General features: G+C 36.6%; 1 protein-coding gene across 1 annotated transcript in view; it reads right to left on the minus strand.

The window, feature by feature from the left end:
• The window catches only part of PKD1L3 (polycystin 1 like 3, transient receptor potential channel interacting), a 65,920-nt gene extending 48,150 nt beyond the window's left edge, over positions 1 to 17,770 (minus strand). The window contains exons 1-10 of the mRNA XM_088800260.1: positions 16,846 to 17,770; positions 15,612 to 15,731; positions 10,799 to 10,915; positions 8,670 to 8,719; positions 6,601 to 6,849; positions 4,636 to 4,767; positions 2,520 to 2,684; positions 1,091 to 1,218; positions 866 to 995; positions 93 to 221 (exon numbers count right to left, since the gene is read on the minus strand). Of these exons, the coding sequence (XP_088656386.1) occupies positions 93 to 221; positions 866 to 995; positions 1,091 to 1,218; positions 2,520 to 2,684; positions 4,636 to 4,767; positions 6,601 to 6,849; positions 8,670 to 8,719; positions 10,799 to 10,915; positions 15,612 to 15,731; positions 16,846 to 17,140 (1,515 nt within the window). The 5' untranslated portion in view covers positions 17,141 to 17,770. The remainder of the gene's footprint in view (positions 1 to 92; positions 222 to 865; positions 996 to 1,090; positions 1,219 to 2,519; positions 2,685 to 4,635; positions 4,768 to 6,600; positions 6,850 to 8,669; positions 8,720 to 10,798; positions 10,916 to 15,611; positions 15,732 to 16,845) is intronic.
• Between the last annotated feature and the right edge of the window lie 939 nt (positions 17,771 to 18,709).

An 18,709-nucleotide genomic window follows, 5' to 3' on the forward strand; every position in this document is an offset into this window, starting at 1 on the left:
AAATGAGTTCCTTCAGGGTACTGCATCTTTCTATTCTATTTTCCAGAAATTCCAATTCCCTTCTATTTTATTCCCTAGTAATCAAGTCATACCTCAATATCTTCCATTAAATTATGGACCTGGAGCGATTTGTGATTAGAGCTTAGTAATACTCTTCCGATGCTTCCAACAATGTTCCTGTCATCAAAATCCTTGAAGGGATTGAAAGCTAGTCCTGTTATCTAGAGACAAGAAAACTCTAGTTTCATCATTTACTGAAGTATTTATAAATAATATCCTGATAGGTAATAAGTATCAGATAGCATAAGTTAAAGTAAATGTTGGGATTATCCCCTTGCTAATATTGCAAACAAAATACTTCTCATTATAACATCACATGAGAAAGAATTAATTAAAGATGAGTCATTTACTTGTTACCCTCAGAATTATTATTTTTTATATTTTTATACCTTGAGGATTCATTTTACTAGGAAGTTAGTATTCTGCTTTCCAGGATAAGGCAACAATCTTACTTCCATTTGTTAGGTAATTGCTGAAAGAAATACAATATACTGATAAGACTAGGTTGGTATATTGAGTCAATAATTATTCAGCTACTCCCAGCTTTGTAGAAATAGTGAAGAGTTGAGATTCAAGTCGTAACACAGAAATTTAGTTAAATCCAGAAGTCTGTTTAATGCTCCCAACCTCTATACTGGATGATTTTTAAGAGGCCTCCATGTCTATGTAGAATAGAAATTAATGGCACACAACTTTCTCTCATTGGGTCTGGTCAGCTTACATTTCACAGTGCATTCTTTTCACCCAAATGCCTACAGCCATCAAGTCCCATTTTCATTCTGATCAGAATCAATTTCACACTCACTTGCACATTAACTCCTGGGTGTTTATTCAAGAGCTCCTCCAAAGCCAGAGCTGATGGGAAGGCTAACCGCACAGGTGCTGGATAACCGAGAGTGTACGAACTCAGAGGCAAAGTTGATATGTTTTGGCTACTGAAAAAGAAGTTAAATGAAAATCAATTTCTGTATGTTTTATAAAGGGCAAAAAACTACAATGAAACTCTTCTCTTTTCTTCCTCCTCTGTTACCTGCTCAGCATCAGGGTAGCGATGGAAGAGGTCAAAGTCACCGAAGACTCAGAAAACTGATTTTGCTGTAGAAGTGCTTCCTGGCTCTCCCGAAGGGCCAGCAAGGACATTTTCATAATATTTTCTACCTGCATTTAGAGGGAAATAACATGTGACTTGTGTGACCTCAGTGTATTGTGTTAGTAAAATAATGATTTGGAGGGGGTTAGGAGGAGAAAAGGGATCTTGAAGATAATATAATGAAAGGTGACATTAATTGGAGAAAACCCATAGAAAGTCCCTGCAGTCTGCATAAAAACTCATCATACTTTGTATCAACTAAGAGGGCCACTGAAGGAAATACATATTTTTTTGCCCCCTGATATAAAGTGCCGTAGATCTGTTTATTAAAAAAGCTTTATTGCAATGAAATTTACACATACAATTCACCTATTTAGTATATGTGCTGCCGAAGCGAGCACTCAATTCACCTATTTAAAGTATACAATTCAATGTTTTTTAGTGTATGCACAGGATTGTGCAACTATCATCAAGACTTAACTTTAGAATATTTTCATCTCCCCTAAAATAAACCCAGTAGCAGTCACTGTCCATTCTCCTGTCCCCATCTCCCCTAACCCTAGGCAACCATTAATCTATGTTCTATGGCTATAGATTTGCCTCTCCTGGACATTTCATATGAATGGAATCATATGGTCTTTTGTGACTGGCTTCTTTCCCTTTGCATAATGGGCAAGGTTCATCTATCTTGTAGCATGTATCAGTATTCCACTCTTTTTTGTTGTCAAATAATATTCCATCATATGGACATACTGCATTTTATTTACCCATTCATCAGCTAATGGACATTGGGTTGTTTCCACTTTTTGGCTATTTGAATATGCTGTTATGAATAGAAGTGTACAAGGTTTAGTGTTCACATATGTGGTATATTTCAAGGAGTGGAACTGCTAAGTCACATAGTAATTCTATTTTTCACATTCTGAAGAACTGTCAAGCTGCTTTACAAAGTGGCTGTATCATGTTACAATATGTAATACATGAGGATTCCAGTTCTCTACCTCCTTGCCACCACTTGTTATTGTCTGTCTTTTTTATGTGAAACGGTATCTCACTGTGGTTTGATTTGCATTTCCCTAATGACTAATAATGTTGAACATCTTTTCATGTGCATAGCACATATAATTGACTGAGTGTTTCCTGTGTGGTAGGCACTTTAATAAGTTCTTTCCACCGAATTACAGCACTAGGTAGTCTTGGCTCACTAGTAGGATAGAGCAGAGGCCCCATCAGGCTTGACAGCAGTCTCTTCAGTGGTGAAGCCTTAGCTGTATTCTCTTGAGAGTCTAGGGAGAGGCTGTGTGATACCTGGATCTGTCAAGATTAAAGTTTCTAAAGAGAGTTGGCCAGCGGCATATATTGCACTTACGTGCTCAATGTCATGCTTGCATCTTGGTCGACTTGCTTTATCAGCTTTCACTACATTGAGGGAGTGAAAGAGGCAGACAGCCACAGGAATTTTGAAATCCAGAGTGCTGTTGTTCTGAAATGGGCTCTTCAGTAACCGCTCATTCAGGTAAATAAGAGAGTTGACCTGGGAATTTTAAAAAGCAAACATACATCCCTGAACTGTTTATGATTGTTTTCAATTTATTTGTGTTCTTTTTAGCCGGAGTTCAAAGTTTGTTACACATTTCAAATATATTTTTATAAGAAGCAATATTACAATTTGGCAGGGAAAGAAAATGTATTATCATACATTAGCTATGGGGAGGATTCGTAGTTCAGGTGATTCTAAGAAACTGACATAACCCTTTTTGAGTGATAAGTAGATCAAATGTCAAATTAACAAAACTGAGCTTAAAAAAGGAATGCCAAAGAAAAGAACAATGCTGACTGAAATACCTGAGTAGACTGTCCCTTTGCATCTAGGACCTCAAAAGCATTCAAGACAGACTTAAAATAGAAATCAAGGAGAAGTTCTAAACAAAACACAAAACACTAATTCTACTCTCTGTAGGTTGTTCTCATGTAAAACAAGTCAAATAGACCAATTGACAGATATTTACTGAATATTCACTGTAGCTACTACTATTTTTGTATTGAAATGTCATTTATTTTCACAGTTACATTTATTAAAAACTTCGGCAAGCTAGAAGATGTGAAAAATAAAATACGAAAATAAAAAACAAATGAAGTTAAAAGTAAGACATGGGCACAAAATATTTGTAACATATATAACATCAATAATAAATAAAGCTCTCTTACAGACAAATAGAGACAAACAACCCAAATGGATGGAAAATGGATGAACGATATGAAGAAGCAATTCAGAGGAGAAATAAAAGTGGACAATATATAAAATGATGTTCAACCTCCTTAACAAGCAATAAAATGCTTTTCTTTCTTTTCTTGACTTTAAAACTGGCAAAAAATGAAAGTATGGGAAAAAGCTTAGCGGCAATGTAAAACAGTTCCTTTTAGGAAGGGAGGGTAATTTTGTCATCCATTGAATATTTAAAAGCCTGTCAATTCTATTTCTAGCATTCTTGCCTATAGAAATATATGCATACGTGCTCAGAGATGTGAGGACAACGATGTCCACAGATCTGCTATTTGCGACGGTAAACAAGTGAAATATATCCAAATGAACATTAAGAATAAAGAGTTAATTTATGTGTACTGACAGGAAAAGATAGCCATGATGTTTTTTATTAAGTAAAAAATCAAGGGATAGAAAAATCTGTATACTTTAACCCCATTTTTGTTAAAACAAAACAAACCAACAAACTTGTGTATGCATAAAGAAAAGTTTGGAAGATTATGCGCAGCAAATTAAGACTAAACTAACAACTGGTTACATCTAGAGAATGAGGTTGGCAGAAGAACAAAGATGGTGAAGGCTCTGCTTTTTATGTTTTGTTCTGATTTTTTAAACAACAAGCATGTATCAGCTCTATAATTATAAAGTCCAAATAAACCAATACAGACTGCATTTATACACTTATTGCAAAACACTTGAAAATATAGGAAATGGAAAAAAGAAAATTAAAGTTCTCACTAATCCTACCACCTTAATTTACTCATGTGTAGGGAGTAGAAAGAGGCATGAATAATTACGGGGAAGTACAATGGCAAATGTGTTTCCAACAAATGCAAAGATCATGCAGGTACTGATTTTTGATGCCTGTTTCAAGGCTGCACCACTGTATGGCAAGGTGTGGATCTACTTTTGTCTCCCATGATTGCTCCTAACAAACACATCAGAAAGGCAGTAACATGACAAATGAACAAAAGAAAATAAACACAGCATGTCTGAGAATGTCACTAGTGGTCAATTTTTTTTCACAATCTTCAGTTTTAAAGGTATAAATATACTTGCTAATATTTAAATTGAGTTTCCACAAAATATTTATAATGGCTAAATTCTGTACAAAGAGTAATCTCCAGATTATATATATATTTTTTCTATTTTGTTATACTTTTTCTGTTTTTCACTTTCCCCTTTCTCAGGCCTTGTTCCCTCTCAGTCATCCTCTGCTTACCTGAACTGACTCAGAAAATCCTGGAATAAAGGCTGTCAGCTTCTGGAGTATCTCGCAAGCTTTCTGTAATTTGTTGTGAGCTTGTGAACCATGAAATGCTTTGCTAAAGTTCCCGGCTATCTCATCCATGACCTATTGGGAACAAAGAATTTTGTGAAAATTATTTATATATAATCATTGCACTTTAGTAGTTTGAGACATTGGTTTAACGAGAGCTGACCTTTGATGACATTACAAGCTCTATGAATCACAGGCTCTCCATAAGTTATTACTTTCAGAAGCTTTTCTGCAAATAGATAGAATTTATTTTCACTTCTCCCATACAGTAGAGAAAATGGATAACAAGGTTATATAATGATTGATCCAAGGACAAATGAATCTGGAAATAAAATTTGTAAGAGTAAGTTTAAGTCTATGGCCATGATCAAAAGTGAGGGAAACTTGGGAATCAAAACAACAAAAACAAAATTTCTATTCAGAAGTACGTATGTTTATCCCCCTGGGTTTCCCATTGTGTTTATCTCCCTCAATCCAAGAGTTCATGTTCAAGAGGGAAGTACTTGAAATACCACATGGCAGGAGGCGGGAAGCAGAAAACATCTGAGAAAACAAGCCTAGAACACTGGACATGGTCCCAAAGTGTAAGAGGCTACTTCTTCTGAACTGAAAGTCCAACCCTGAGACAAATCTGTTTATTCCAACTACTTGGCCCAATTTCTAGAGAAGAACCCACTTACAGCTTAATTCAATCATGAATTCAGTAAGTCCTTATTAAATGCCTACTGTGTACTGCTAGGCTCGGAAGTTGGAGCAGTTAAAGTCAATTGTGATCCTGCCCTCGTGGGCCCTACAATTGAGGACCACCCATTTTTGGTTTTATACTTTGGGACTGAGATGTAAATAAGAAGGAATGAAGATACGAGACACAGTGGCCACACAACTGCACGTTTAGCAGTGGAGGTCAGGTCTTATATTTAATGCCATTGTAGCTCTAGCCAGGCAGGTCACTGAGGATGCCTTATTCAATATTTTAGAGCAGAACGTGTAATGAGGGCTGAATTGCAGTAGGTCTCACCATTTACTTAGCTTTTCTTTAATGTCTCTCACTCAAGCCTTATAATTGTGTCTATAGAAGTTGTACATACCTTTGGTTAGATTTACTCCCAGGTACTTGCTATTATATATATTTTTAAATCTAATTCCTGATTGTTGCTGATGTGTAATAATACAAATAACTTTAGTATACTGATCTGATGATATTCAGCACCACTGCTAAATTCTCTTAATATTTCTAATAATTTATCTGTAGACTCTTTTGGACAGTCTACCTTCAGAGTTCTAGTTAAGGCAAACAAACACTCTTCGTTTAAGCCACTGTAGGCTGGTTTCCCCCCCAGTAGAACACAATGCTAACTCATTACCAGTGAAAGCAGATCCAGAGTAAACAGGATTCTTTTCTAGCAGGGAAATGTTAGACTGCACACAAGGAAGGCTTGTGTTTAAAACAAAAAAGATGGGGAGAAGCAGGATGATTTTCTTCAGTCAATACTGTGGCTGTTGCGTTTTTCTTCAATTTGTGGGAAAAAGGGAACAAAGGTGAAAGGGAGTTGAGATGGTGAGTCGGAGTTGTCCAGGGGTTTTGCTGCTGCTGAAAAAGTGGGGCAGGTGAACAAAGGTTCCTTCCCATTTGAAGCACTAAATATAATAACATTAAATAATAATAAGACATTCAATACTGAAATGGGTATACAACCCATTATGGAATACTTTCATGGACTTGTTTTGGTTTTGCTTTTAACTGGGATATATACTTGTCTGTCAGGCATTCTCAGGTGTAGTTCTGCTCAGAGGTAAAGGGTGAACCAGGCTCCTTCTAGCATCACTATTCATGAAGCATCACCTAAATAGAAAAAAAGAATAAAAGTGCTTTTTCAGTATCACAGAGGTACCCAGTTCTGTATTTACCTGAGCAGAGGCATTCTGAAAGGATGCTTGTAGATGAGTGGTGAAGACATCTGAATATGAGTCCTCTTTGGGGCTTGAAGTTATTTCTACGAGAGCTTTTTCAGCATGTGTAACAGATGCAGGCCTGCTGAGCTCTGTGATCACAGGGAGAAGCTGGCTGGTAGGTACCGATATGACTGATACTCCCTGCTGCGTGACTTTGGGTAGTGCTGAAGGAAATGGGCTGATAGAATGGCACAGGGTCTTGGACTAAAAGATAAAAATATGGAAAGGAAAAGGCTAAATCTGGTATTACCAAATAATGAAAATTAAAGCAGTATTTCCAAAATTGCTCTGGAACTCTCATGTCCCGTGAGATATTAACAGACCTTTCTCTCAAAAAGATCCTGTGCTCAAACAATTTTGAGAAAGCAGCATACTGTATTATCCTCTTTAAGATTCACAATTTACCTTAGTGTATTTATTGTCAACCATTCAATAAATTATAATTAAACATCCACCAGGTGCTAAGCAATGTTCTGGGGAACTGGGGATACAGCAATACACAAAATGAGCCAAGTTCTTGCCCTCATGAAGCATCCATTTTAGTGGTGGATACAGAGAGACAAATTATATCACGTATTCAAAAAGTGCCATGAAGAAAAAAAAGTAAGAGTAAACAAAGAAAGCGTGTATGTCAGAGAAGGTGCTGAAATGTCAGGAAAGGGCATTTTTGCTGAGAATTGAATAAAGGGAGAGAGAAAGCTAAGTCACTATATTGGAGAAGGACATTGGACAAGCGCAAAGGGCTGGAGGCCACAGCCTTCTGGTTTTATTTGAAGAACAAGGAAGCTAGATGAGCAAAAATGGTAGGAGGGGAGATAAAAAAGATCCTGGGGCTGGGGTGGGAATAAGGGATGGGGTGGGAGAGCATGTCCTGTGTCAGGCAATTGAGAAGAGTGTGATTCTACTTTGAATGAAATGGGAAGGGGGCTTTGAGGAGCAGAGCATGATCTGACTTCTGTCGTGCAGGCTCCTCTCACTGCTGTGTTGAGCACTGATAGAAAGGGGCCAAAGCCCAAAGCAGGGAGATTAATAGGGGATAGATGCAAAGTTCAGATGGGAGATGACGGTGGCTTGGACTGGGTCATAGTGGTGAAGATGTGAGAAGTTAGGTTCGGGTCATTGAAGGGCTCTGAGAAGTTCTACACTCAAAAAAGTTTGTTTCCTTCTAATAACACTTTAAGCAAATGCTGGTTGTTATTCTGCAGAACATTGCTTGAGAAATACTGACTTAAGGGATTTTTAGTTCATCCCTGTTCTTTTTAAAAAAAATTTTTATTGGGGAGTATTGGGGAACAGTGTGCTTCTCCAGGGCCATCAGCTTCAAGATGTTGTCCTTTAATCTAGTTGTGGAGGGTGCAGCTCAGCTCCAAGTTCAGTCGCTGTTTTCAATCTTTAGTTACAGGGGGCACAGCCCATGTGGGAATTGAACCGGCAACCTTGTTGTTGAGAGCTCCCGTTCTAACCAACGGAGCAATCCGGCCACCGCCCCATGTTCTCTTTTATACTGATAAAACATTTTTTTTTTGCAGTGGATCAAATAATTGTAAATCTATATTTAGACATCCACTAAAAGATTTCTATGTAGGACACAAAGACAAAAAGGCTGAGAAATTTCTTGAAGGTGAAATTTTATAGGTTATGCAGAGTTTCTACCTTTATTTTCCTTTCACTAAGATTTCTTACTTTTTTCCTTTTATAAAAAAGTTTTAAAATTTTATTGCATTGCATTTAGTTTTGTAAGATGCCATAAGTCCTTTCTGGAATGAAGCAGGAAATAAACAAACAAACAAACAACAAATGAATTATACGAAAAAAAAAAAAAGCCAAAGACAGGTTTTAAAAATGTCTTTAATAATGCATCCATTAAACCTGATTCTTTCCTGCACTTAAGCGCCTTCCTTTCCTTATTAGAAAACTATTGTTCAGAGCACTCTATGATAGACCCTTGTGGGTCTATCAGGACCCACAAGGGATGGCAAAGAGACTAATATTCCAAGATGTGTATTGTGAATGTAAGTACTTACAAGGTTAGCACAAGCACGTTGGTGACATGTGGTTGAAAGATGAATGGCTCCTGTAGAAAAAAAAAAGTAGATTAAGTTCAAGTAAAAGCCTAGGATAGAAATATTTCTTCCTATTTTATTTGTGAATGTTTTATTCTTGGCTAAACATGCAGATTGTTTTATATATAGGAAACCAGAGTGATCATTTCCCACTATTGATAAATCTGTAGACAAATTAGAATTCTGAAGCTGAAGCATTACAAATCACTAATGTGTAATCCCTTTGCTTACTCTTCAGCTACACTTGATATGAAAATAAATATTAAATCACATCAATCATAAAGTAGCCAGTAGATAAACATCACTGCAGAAATACCTGTCATAATTTTACTAAGAAGAGCTCATTATTAACAAATTAGAGTATATTTCTGATAGACTTTTAGAAAATGATCATTTACAGCATTTTACCAGATCATCATTACTGCTTTCATTCTCCTTCCACATTTTCCAGCAAGAAAACTATGCTCTGAAGGCAATATCAGTGTGTTAACATGCCTATCTGCTATTACCTTATGCTGACTTCTTTCAAGGCATGAGCGTTTGAGACCACTAAAACTACAGCAAGCCTCCTTTGCCCTCCCTCTCTTTTCCTATAACACTTTCTGTTGTTCACAGCACTGTCATGTACATTTATCAGCAGAATCACTGTAGCTACTACTGCTGGGGGAGGACAGAGTCCTGAGATGCTCTTCTGATCATATACCATGTCTTTTTATCAAGGCACACAGGATGGAGGGTAGAAGAAACTGGATTCTGCATCAAAAGACCAGGGCTCCAGAGCTGGTTTGCCTTTTACCATAACTATGAAGCCTTGATTTTCTCAACTGGGTAATGGGTGTAACAATGTGAAAATTAAAGCAATGTATGTAGAATTGAGGAAAATGTCACCTTGGATTAGGGTTATTAGGTCAATAGATTGCTGGGAACAGGGAACTGACTAGAAAGGGGTTATGATCACTACCTAAGCCAACAGGCTGCTGAACTAAGAGTGACCCAATTTCTCAGTCTCCAGACAAACATTGTGTTTGAAAAGATCTTGCCTTAAAAGATAAGGAAAACCAAAAACCAAAAGGGAGCCCACGGATATCATAGAATCTGGGAATTGAATCCAGAGGACTCAGAGGAAATTATATCTCTGAAAATTATCAACAGAAAAAAAATTCAGAAAGCTATTTAACATCCTTAATACAAAGTCTTAAGGATAAATCAACTGAAGCTAAAATGCATAAGACTGAGATAAATTAAAAGAGAAATAAATGGTATTAGAGGATTTCAAGAAAACTACAAATGCTGCAGAAAAATTACTATCCACAGTGCAGGTAATACAGAACAGAAGTGATGTGGGATGGAGCCACTCAGATGCTAAGTCCCACTTCAGCAAACCAAAACTTGAGAAAGTTTCTATGCTGGGCTCTTCTAGAAAAAGTAGGCCCAGGTCAACCAATCAGCACTTGCCTGCTCAGTGCAAGTTACATACCCCTGCTCCAAGACTTCCCTTTGCTCCACATAATGAAAGTAACCCTGCTCACTTTGGTTTATAAACGTCTCCCACCTTGTCCAGCTCTTTTAAGGGATAAAGGGCTTGTTGACAAGGGCATCTAACACTTGAAGCTGTGAGGTCCTACCCCTAAGAATAATCACTAAATCCACTTTAAATTTGTCTCTTTTTCCACCCATTCTATCAGGTGATCGCTATAATCATCCAACACTGATATTGATTGAGTTCACTTCAGGCTAATGCATCTTCCCCAAAAGGTATTTGTTTTTCAAAATTTTAAAAACCACATGACAACACCGCAATTTGAAGGACTTTGCAAAGACTTTAAGAAGCCTCTCTTTTTTTGGTGGGACATTTTGGGGGAAAAAACTTTGTCTTTTATTCAGACATATGTAAAAAGAGGGTGGCCAAAGGAATATCAAGAAACTAAGTATTTATAATTTATAAAGTAAAAGCAAAGACTGCAATATTAAGATCAGACAAAATAGAATGCAATCAATATTTATTGGATACCTGTTATGATGACATATTTCAGCATTAATTCAGTCTTGTGCATCCTTTAGGGCAAGAAATTGATTTCACCACACATTACCTGAGGTCATTTTGTTTCTCGGTATTGCAACTTCTCTTTTTGTCTTCTTGCACGTCCAATGTAAATGAGAATTATTTGCATTTCTTTCATAACTGGCATCTCGGTCTGAAAAGGCATCTATTTGGAGATCAATGCAAAAGTTAATTTACAGGATACAGCTCTAACTGTAAGTCTATAAAATAAGCATTACAAGCACATACGTGATAATCAAGAAAACAAATGAAAGAGTATCCATTTTGTTTAAAGAACAATAATGTAGGAATTCTGAAATAGTTCTTTTGCTCTGGAGCACAGTCATATCACCTTATGTGATCCAACATCTCAAACTTAGGTCCTCTGATTGGGTCAACACCGAGAAGACAGAGAATTAAGTTCATTTTAAGAAATTACATTCTAAGCATAATATTCTCCTTTGTAGTCTATAATTCCTATTGGTAGAGATAAAAGAGTTCAGAAGATGGACAATAACATTCTTGAATGTGCCTTGTGTAAAGTTGGTGTTTCTCATCACGCTGCTGAACATGGCAGAGAAAGTTCTACAACCTAATTGACTATCTCTCAGTTTAAACTCAGGATCACAAACCCCAAAGGCCTGCCTTCACATTGCCTAGCAATCATACTGTATTCCCCGAGTCTATTCCTGCTTCCACTCTCCTAGATGACCCTTTCCCACTTCTACTCAAATCTCCAACTAGGAGTCTCCCTGATCCTCAGTGTCAGGTCAAGTGATAACCTGGCTTTCTGCCTCAAGGGGAAATGTAGAAGCAAGGGAAATATGGAAGCAATTAAGTCTTTCCACGCACTCCATCAAATCTGCCCACCTACCAGCATCTGTACCCACAGACACCTCCTTCTCTCCTGTTACTACAATCTCCCTGTGCTCCTACTCAAAATGAAATTCTCTAGTAGCACACTAGCTTGGATCAAGAACACTGTCCTAGAATACTATATTTCCCATCTTAAGGAAAAAAAACCCCACAATTTACATTGCCTCAGGAATTATCGCTTCAATTCATTCCTGCTCTTGAGCAAAATTCCCTTAAAAATTATCTAAACTTGGTACGACTAGTTCCTCTCCTGCTCTCTTTTTCCTTATTTTTAGGGATTGCTTTTTTTCATTTTAAATTTGTTTTCTAATTATGTAAAACCCTTATAGAGTTCCAATGTCAAAACTATTAAACAAAGTACATTCAGAAAGGTTTAAATTCCTTCTTTGTCCTTTCTATTCTACTCCCCCCTCCCCTATAGGTAATCATTTCCATAGTTTTTGTTTTTCTATTATGTTCATACATATATTTGTATGAATATGCACATCTATTCATATTACCCCTTTCTTAGATTAAAGTAGCATAAAGTAGTAGTTCTACACTTGCTTTTTTCCCACTAAAAAAACATATTATAGATGTAACCCCACTGCAGTAGAGATCTTCCTTCTTTTTACAACCAGTCCCCTCTTGATAGGTATGTGAATTGCTTCTACTCTTTGCTATTACAAAGGCTACCATGAATAGCCTTATGTATGTGTCTTTTTTGTATTTTTGCCAGTGGACTTTTGGGATAGATTCCTAGCAGCAGGATTGCTGGGTCAAAGGGTAAATATATATCTAATTTTGCTAGAGATTGCTAAATTCCTCTGCATAATGATTGTATCTTATTGTATCCCCACTAACAATTTATGAGATTGCCTATTCCTCAATGGTCTTGCCAACAGAATACGTTAAGTTTGCGGATTTATGCCAATCTGATAGGTGGGAAATGGTATCTCAGTTTATTTTACATTTGCATTTCTCTAATTTTTGGCAAGAATACTTCCTAAGTGATGTGTATACATACATTGGGGGCATTTTTTCTTTCTTTGTAAAAAATTAAACTTACTATTTTGAGATAATTGTAGATTCATCTGCAGTTGTTAAGAAATAATAGAGAGATGCTACATTCCCTTTATTCAGTTTCTCCCAAGGACAACATCTTGCAAAACTATAGTATAACCAGGATATTGACATTGATACTGACAAGATAAATTTTCCATCATTATAAGGACCCCTCATGTGGCCCTTTAATAGCCACGCCTACTTCCCTCCTGCCCTTACCCCTTTCTTAGCCCCTGACAACTACTGATTTATTCTCCATCCTAGACTTTTGTCATTTCATTTCAAGAATATTAAATAAATGGGATCATACAGTACGTAGCATGTTGAGATTGATCTTGTTTAACTCAGCAGAATTCTCTGGAGATTAATCCAGGTTGTTGTGTGTATGAATACTTTATTTTTATTGCTGGACAGTATTCCATGACATAGATGTATGTACCACCGTTATTTAACCGTTCATCTACTGAAGAACATCTGGGTCATTTCCAGTTTTGGGCTATTATAAATGAAGCTGCTATAAATATTCTTGTACATGTTTTTGTGTACCATCTAACATGTTCCTGGGTTCTCTTACTTCCTGTAAACTAGTTGGCTCTAGAGGCTTAGTCAGGTTCAAGTTCTACTTTTTATAAGAATATTTAGTAGATGGTGCCAAGTACTTCTGTCAGGAGTCACATAATGTCTTTCTCTCTCTCTCTATGATGTTAGCAGTCATTGGTGATTATTTCTTAGATCCATTCTTTTCACCCAGGGTTGTAGGAACTTGTGTTTAGTATTTTATTACAAACTACTGATTTTATAAATATCAAAACATACCCACTTACTACTTAAACTAGAACAAAGTCAAAGCTAACTTATTTAGAAGTAGTAACAAGTATGCAATTTAAGGATAATGGTAAACTGATGATTCTCCTAAAGCACAGAGTGTCTCAAATGGATGTGTGACACTGTGATCTTAGCAGAGATGGCAGATAGTGCTACAAATATTTTTCAGAGGTTGCCAGGACAGAAATCCATTTATTAATGGTTGTCATGTCATCCTATGATAATTAGTTTGAAGCAATGAGTTTATATTATTTTACTTTACCAAGGGCATAGAAGTATTTCAAAGTTTACACAACCAGTATGTCTGCCTTGGTACATACAAGGTGAATATCAACCCAATTACAATACCACTTTGAACACAAACTTTCAACTTCTTATTCAAACATTCTGGAAATAAAAATATCTTAGAAAGGAATACTTCTATATGTGAGCTTAATCTTTAAGTGCTTGTTTTTATAGTAAATGAAGAAAAATTCATGAGTTCAACTATTCCACTGTGATACAGTCAATCTGTAACCTCAGTAACACTTTATGATAACACAAAGCATTAGACTTACCTTTTGAATGTTAAGGAACAAATTTACAAATACTTCTCCCACTAATATGTTATCCTGGAAAAGTATTTCTTAAGTTCATAATAAAATGTGTAAACACTATGACAATGATAGCTGTATCTAAATACTTCTAAACAATTATATTGTGCAAATACTTTAGTTTTAAAGGTTAACTAACAATATTGGATCTCTCAGTGTTTTCACTTTGACGTGAATGTGAAACTATCTAGAAGCAGAAAATAAATTTTGAACAAAAAATAGAAATTGCACAATAATATAATACTAACAGTAATAATTACAATATTATGCCAGGCATTGTTCAAGCACTTCACTTGTATTATCTTAATTCTAATAACAATCCTTTGAAGGAAACTGGACTGCACAGAGGTTAAGCTGCTTGCCCAGGTGTCACAGCTGAAAAGTCATAGAAACAAGACATGAACTCAAGACTCTGACTCATGAACTCATGACTCTAGAGCCTGAGTTCTTAGCCGTACTATTATAACATTCTTCCTCTCATTATGGGAATGTAAGCTCAGAATTTGCAGAACTGGCTTAGATTAATCGAATGGAATTCTTTTTTGTCCAAGATTATCTTCCTCACAAACATTCTATATTTCATAACCATAATCTCTTGCAAGTACATGAATGATATCAGAAAATACATTTTCACTCCAAAACCAAGAATAGTTGAGAATGTCTAAAAACTCAACTCTTGGAGAGTGAAAGATGGATGGATATTCGTCATCATTTAAGTTATTTAGGAGTTGCTTTGGCAGTTCTGAAGATGATGAAAAATAGTTCACAACTGTAAGATGGCCGGCCAATTTTAGGGATGCAGTTTGTGAGAATGAAACACATGACCTTTGGACTTGTGCGGAGATTAGGCTCACAACGTTGGTCTCATTAACAACAGCATGCTATAATGGCAAAATCAGTCAGAGCTTGAAATGGTAAGAATGAGAGATTTGAAGCTAGAAATTCATTACATTGAAATACTGGGTCCTTTCAATACCCAGTAGTTGAGGAATACTGTAACAGAGAAATATTTCTTGTGATAGAGAAGTATTGCAATGTATTCTCTTTTATGAAACACTCATAGATGCTTATTTTAGTAAGAATGTATTTGTGATTTTAAAAAAAATGGAACAGAATTTTTACCTAAATAATCTGAGACATCATAAGCTCTCTGAGAATTCATGAGCTAAGAAATGTTTTATGTAACCACCACCATGAAAAACATTGCTTAATTAAAAAAAACAAAAACAAAAAACACCCAACTACACACATGGGGCTTACCAATAATACACTTTCTCACACACTCTGCCCATGCAATGAAGGGAACATCAAGGCACAGCACTTCCAGCTACCAGAGTGAGATGCATAAGAAAGCCACTCCAAATGAACAGTTTCTTACTCTAATCATTATCATGAAAATCAAGATCTTTATATAGGTCCTATGGTCTATCATTCATGGACTTGCTAACATGCACTCACATATTCTCTTTATTTAGAATCAGTTTCTAAAGTTAGTTTTTGGCAGATTGTAGCTTCATCACTTACCAGCCTGGCAAATGAAATAATGCCTCAGTGAGCATAAGTCTACTTTTGAGGTGATCCGATTGGACTTTCTGGACATGTAAGTGCACCTGGTGGGCTTTGTGGCCCAGTGGGCTGTGACATCTGTGGAAGAGAGACCAGACCCAGATGAGTCTCATCCTCAAAAGTCAAACGTTAAAAAGAAATTAAATATGAAAATCAAATTTTGCTAGTTTTCAATAGATGAAAATTGAGGATTTCCCCTCACATATTATAGATTGTTTATATTTTTCATATTATGTGTTCTTTATCACAAGGCTTAGCATTACTTTACCTAGACTTCAATGAAGATGATTATGATATAAATGCCTTGGATTTTTCTCTAAGACCACAAGATTATGGTGCATAATTTTGAATATGTCTATCTAATAAAGACAACAGATAAATAATTTCTAGTTTCTGCATTAGGAAACTTGTAGCCAAGAATGATGAAGAGATATTTATCAGGAAAAAAGTGACCATAAAAGGTTTCACGGGGCCGGTCCAGTGGCTCAGGTGGTTGGAGCGCCGTGCTCCTAATGCCGAGGTCGCCAGGTTCAATTCCCACATGGGCCAGTGAGCTCTGCCCTCTACAGCTAAGATTGTGAACAGCTTTCCCTGGAGCTGGGCTGCCGTGAGCAGCCGGAGGTTGGTGGTGAGCTGCTGGAGGTTGGCGTGAACTGCTGCAGGCTGCTGTTTGCTGCTGGGGACTACTGTGTGCTGCCATGAGTGGCCAGCAGCCCGCAGGAGCTGCTGGGAGCTGCCGTAAGCTGCCGTGAGCGGCTGACCAGAGGCTAGCAACCGAATGCCTCAGCGGGGGGGAATGCAAGGCTCATAAGCAAGGCTCCCCAGCATGGGCCAGGGAGCTGTGTCCTACACAACTAGACTGAGAAACAATGGCTTGAACTGGAATAGTGGGGGGAGGTGGGAGAAAGAGGGGCGGAAATGGTTTCCTACTTCAGAATTTGCACAAAACTTTCAGTGAAATATTAGGTAAGTTAACTTTTGATAGACTGAGAAAATCTCATCATCTTTGCTACACAGATAAATCAAAGGCTATAGCACAAAACTGGAAATATTTCAGAGGAATAATGGTAATGAAGTAAAGTGACTGATTTTTCTGTATACAAAGGCAGAAAGATTTAAATTTTTTCTCTTTCCTGTTCCAGAATAAAAGCAAGGAAATTTCCTTAATAAACACTAAACCTCAGAGCCTTACCTGGATTGTTTCTTTCTTGATATTTTCCCAGCAGCATTAAATTGTGCCCAATCCACCACTTCTTCCCTTCTTCCAGAAAGTTCCAGATGAGATCTTGAACCTCCTGGTTCCAAGTGTAAGCAAGGTGTCCTCCCTGGGCACGGCAATAATTTTCTGCTTTCTCAAAGCTGCAGTGAAACCTGTTAAGCTGATAACAATTATTTTTACCATGTTGCTCTGGGTTATTTAGCTCAGTTCCTAGAAGTATACTTGTTCTGATGTATAACCAAAGCCAGGTTCTTCTTTTGAAGAACATATTCTCTGTGAACTATGAGCGCGAAAAGTGTGGAGGCTCAGCAGCTGCCTGCGACTTTAAATATATTATTAGTGGGTTTGTCTTATTTATTAGTATTATTTGTTTAGGAATTGGGAATCATTTGTCAAGGAAACAAAAGGTTTTGTTTTGTTTTGTTTTAAGGATCCAGGTGGAGTTCCTGTAAGCTGAAAACAAAGATCAATAGAGCAATGGGCCTTTATACCGTAGCTGGGGCACCACCATCTGTGTCTACACAACTGGATATGCTTTCAGCTTTATAATAGATCTTTATTTGCTAAGTCTAAGCTGTAAGGGAGTACAGGATGATGAATAGCTAAGTCAGTGTTGCTGAAAATTGAGTAATGTGTTGTTTTCCCAAAAAAGAAAACCACGGATTTAAATTATTGTATTGTTTCTTAAATATTTATTCTGTCCTAAATCTCTTATATAACTCTATCCTAAATGTTATATAACCATAAAAGCCAAAGAATAAATATTTAACGAAAAAATGAATACAAAACTGAAAACCAATGAAATTCAAATTTGCTGAATAGCCACTTGTCAGATATACATGGTTCTGGCCTACAGCTGCATAGATCCTTTTGAATTTGTCATGCAGTAGGAAAGAGTCAATTCTCTCAATTTTCTTTAACTTGCTGAAAAAACCTGTGTCATTTGGTTACCTGTAGCACATTCATCATTTATATATTTAACCAGTTCTCTTTCTTGGTGCCAAAATAAACTTGGACACTGAAATCACTTGGCAGGTTTCAGAGTTCAGCTGGTTATCCAAATGATGCTTACAATTACTCTTTAAAATCATTATGGACTTGGACACTAAAATTAAAAATTTTCTTAAATGTTTACCCCAATACATCCCTGTTTTAAAAACACTGCAGTAATCAAATGGAAGATTAATGTGGTATGGCGCCTACTTTAAAAAAGTTTAGTCTAATTAGGAAAGAAAAGACAATAATTGTAGTTAATAAAGAAAATGCTACTAGAAAGGTACAGCCTACATTTATGAAGGTTCAGCTGAGGAAGAAATTCTTTCCAGCACTTGAACTGACCATATAAGGATGGCTACATTTAGGCAGATGAAATCGGCATCTTAGCAGAGGAGTCAATGTAAGTTAAATGCATAGAAGTGAGAAAGTGGAAGGTATTTATAGAGAAATAGTTCTGTGTGTCTGTCTGTGTGTGGGGCTGTACTTGGGGGACAGTAGTGAGAACTACAACTATAAAACTGAAATGTTTCAAATGCTAGGAAAAAGACTGCAATTTATTTGGAAGATTTCTTAGCAGAGGAGTCCAAGTCTGTGCTGCAATGAAATGGTGTGGGTGCAGTGTACCTTCAATTAGTCTTAATTTTCCTCATAAACATATGTACATACATAGAAACAGATACACATTTTAAGCATTTTAAAGCGAAACCTGATGTTGATGGAATCTTCTTTAAAGTCTACGCAGATATTTTAGTGCTGTAATTCATTTCAACTTTTTATAAAGTGCCTGATATATACTTTCTCAATACATGCTTTACCTAAAGCATATCAATAAAATGTTTAA

This window comes from Rhinolophus sinicus, chromosome 8 (genome assembly GCF_057876585.1).
Source record: "Rhinolophus sinicus isolate RSI-liver-muscle chromosome 8, RSI-T2T, whole genome shotgun sequence".
Taxonomy (NCBI): domain Eukaryota; kingdom Metazoa; phylum Chordata; class Mammalia; order Chiroptera; family Rhinolophidae; genus Rhinolophus; species Rhinolophus sinicus.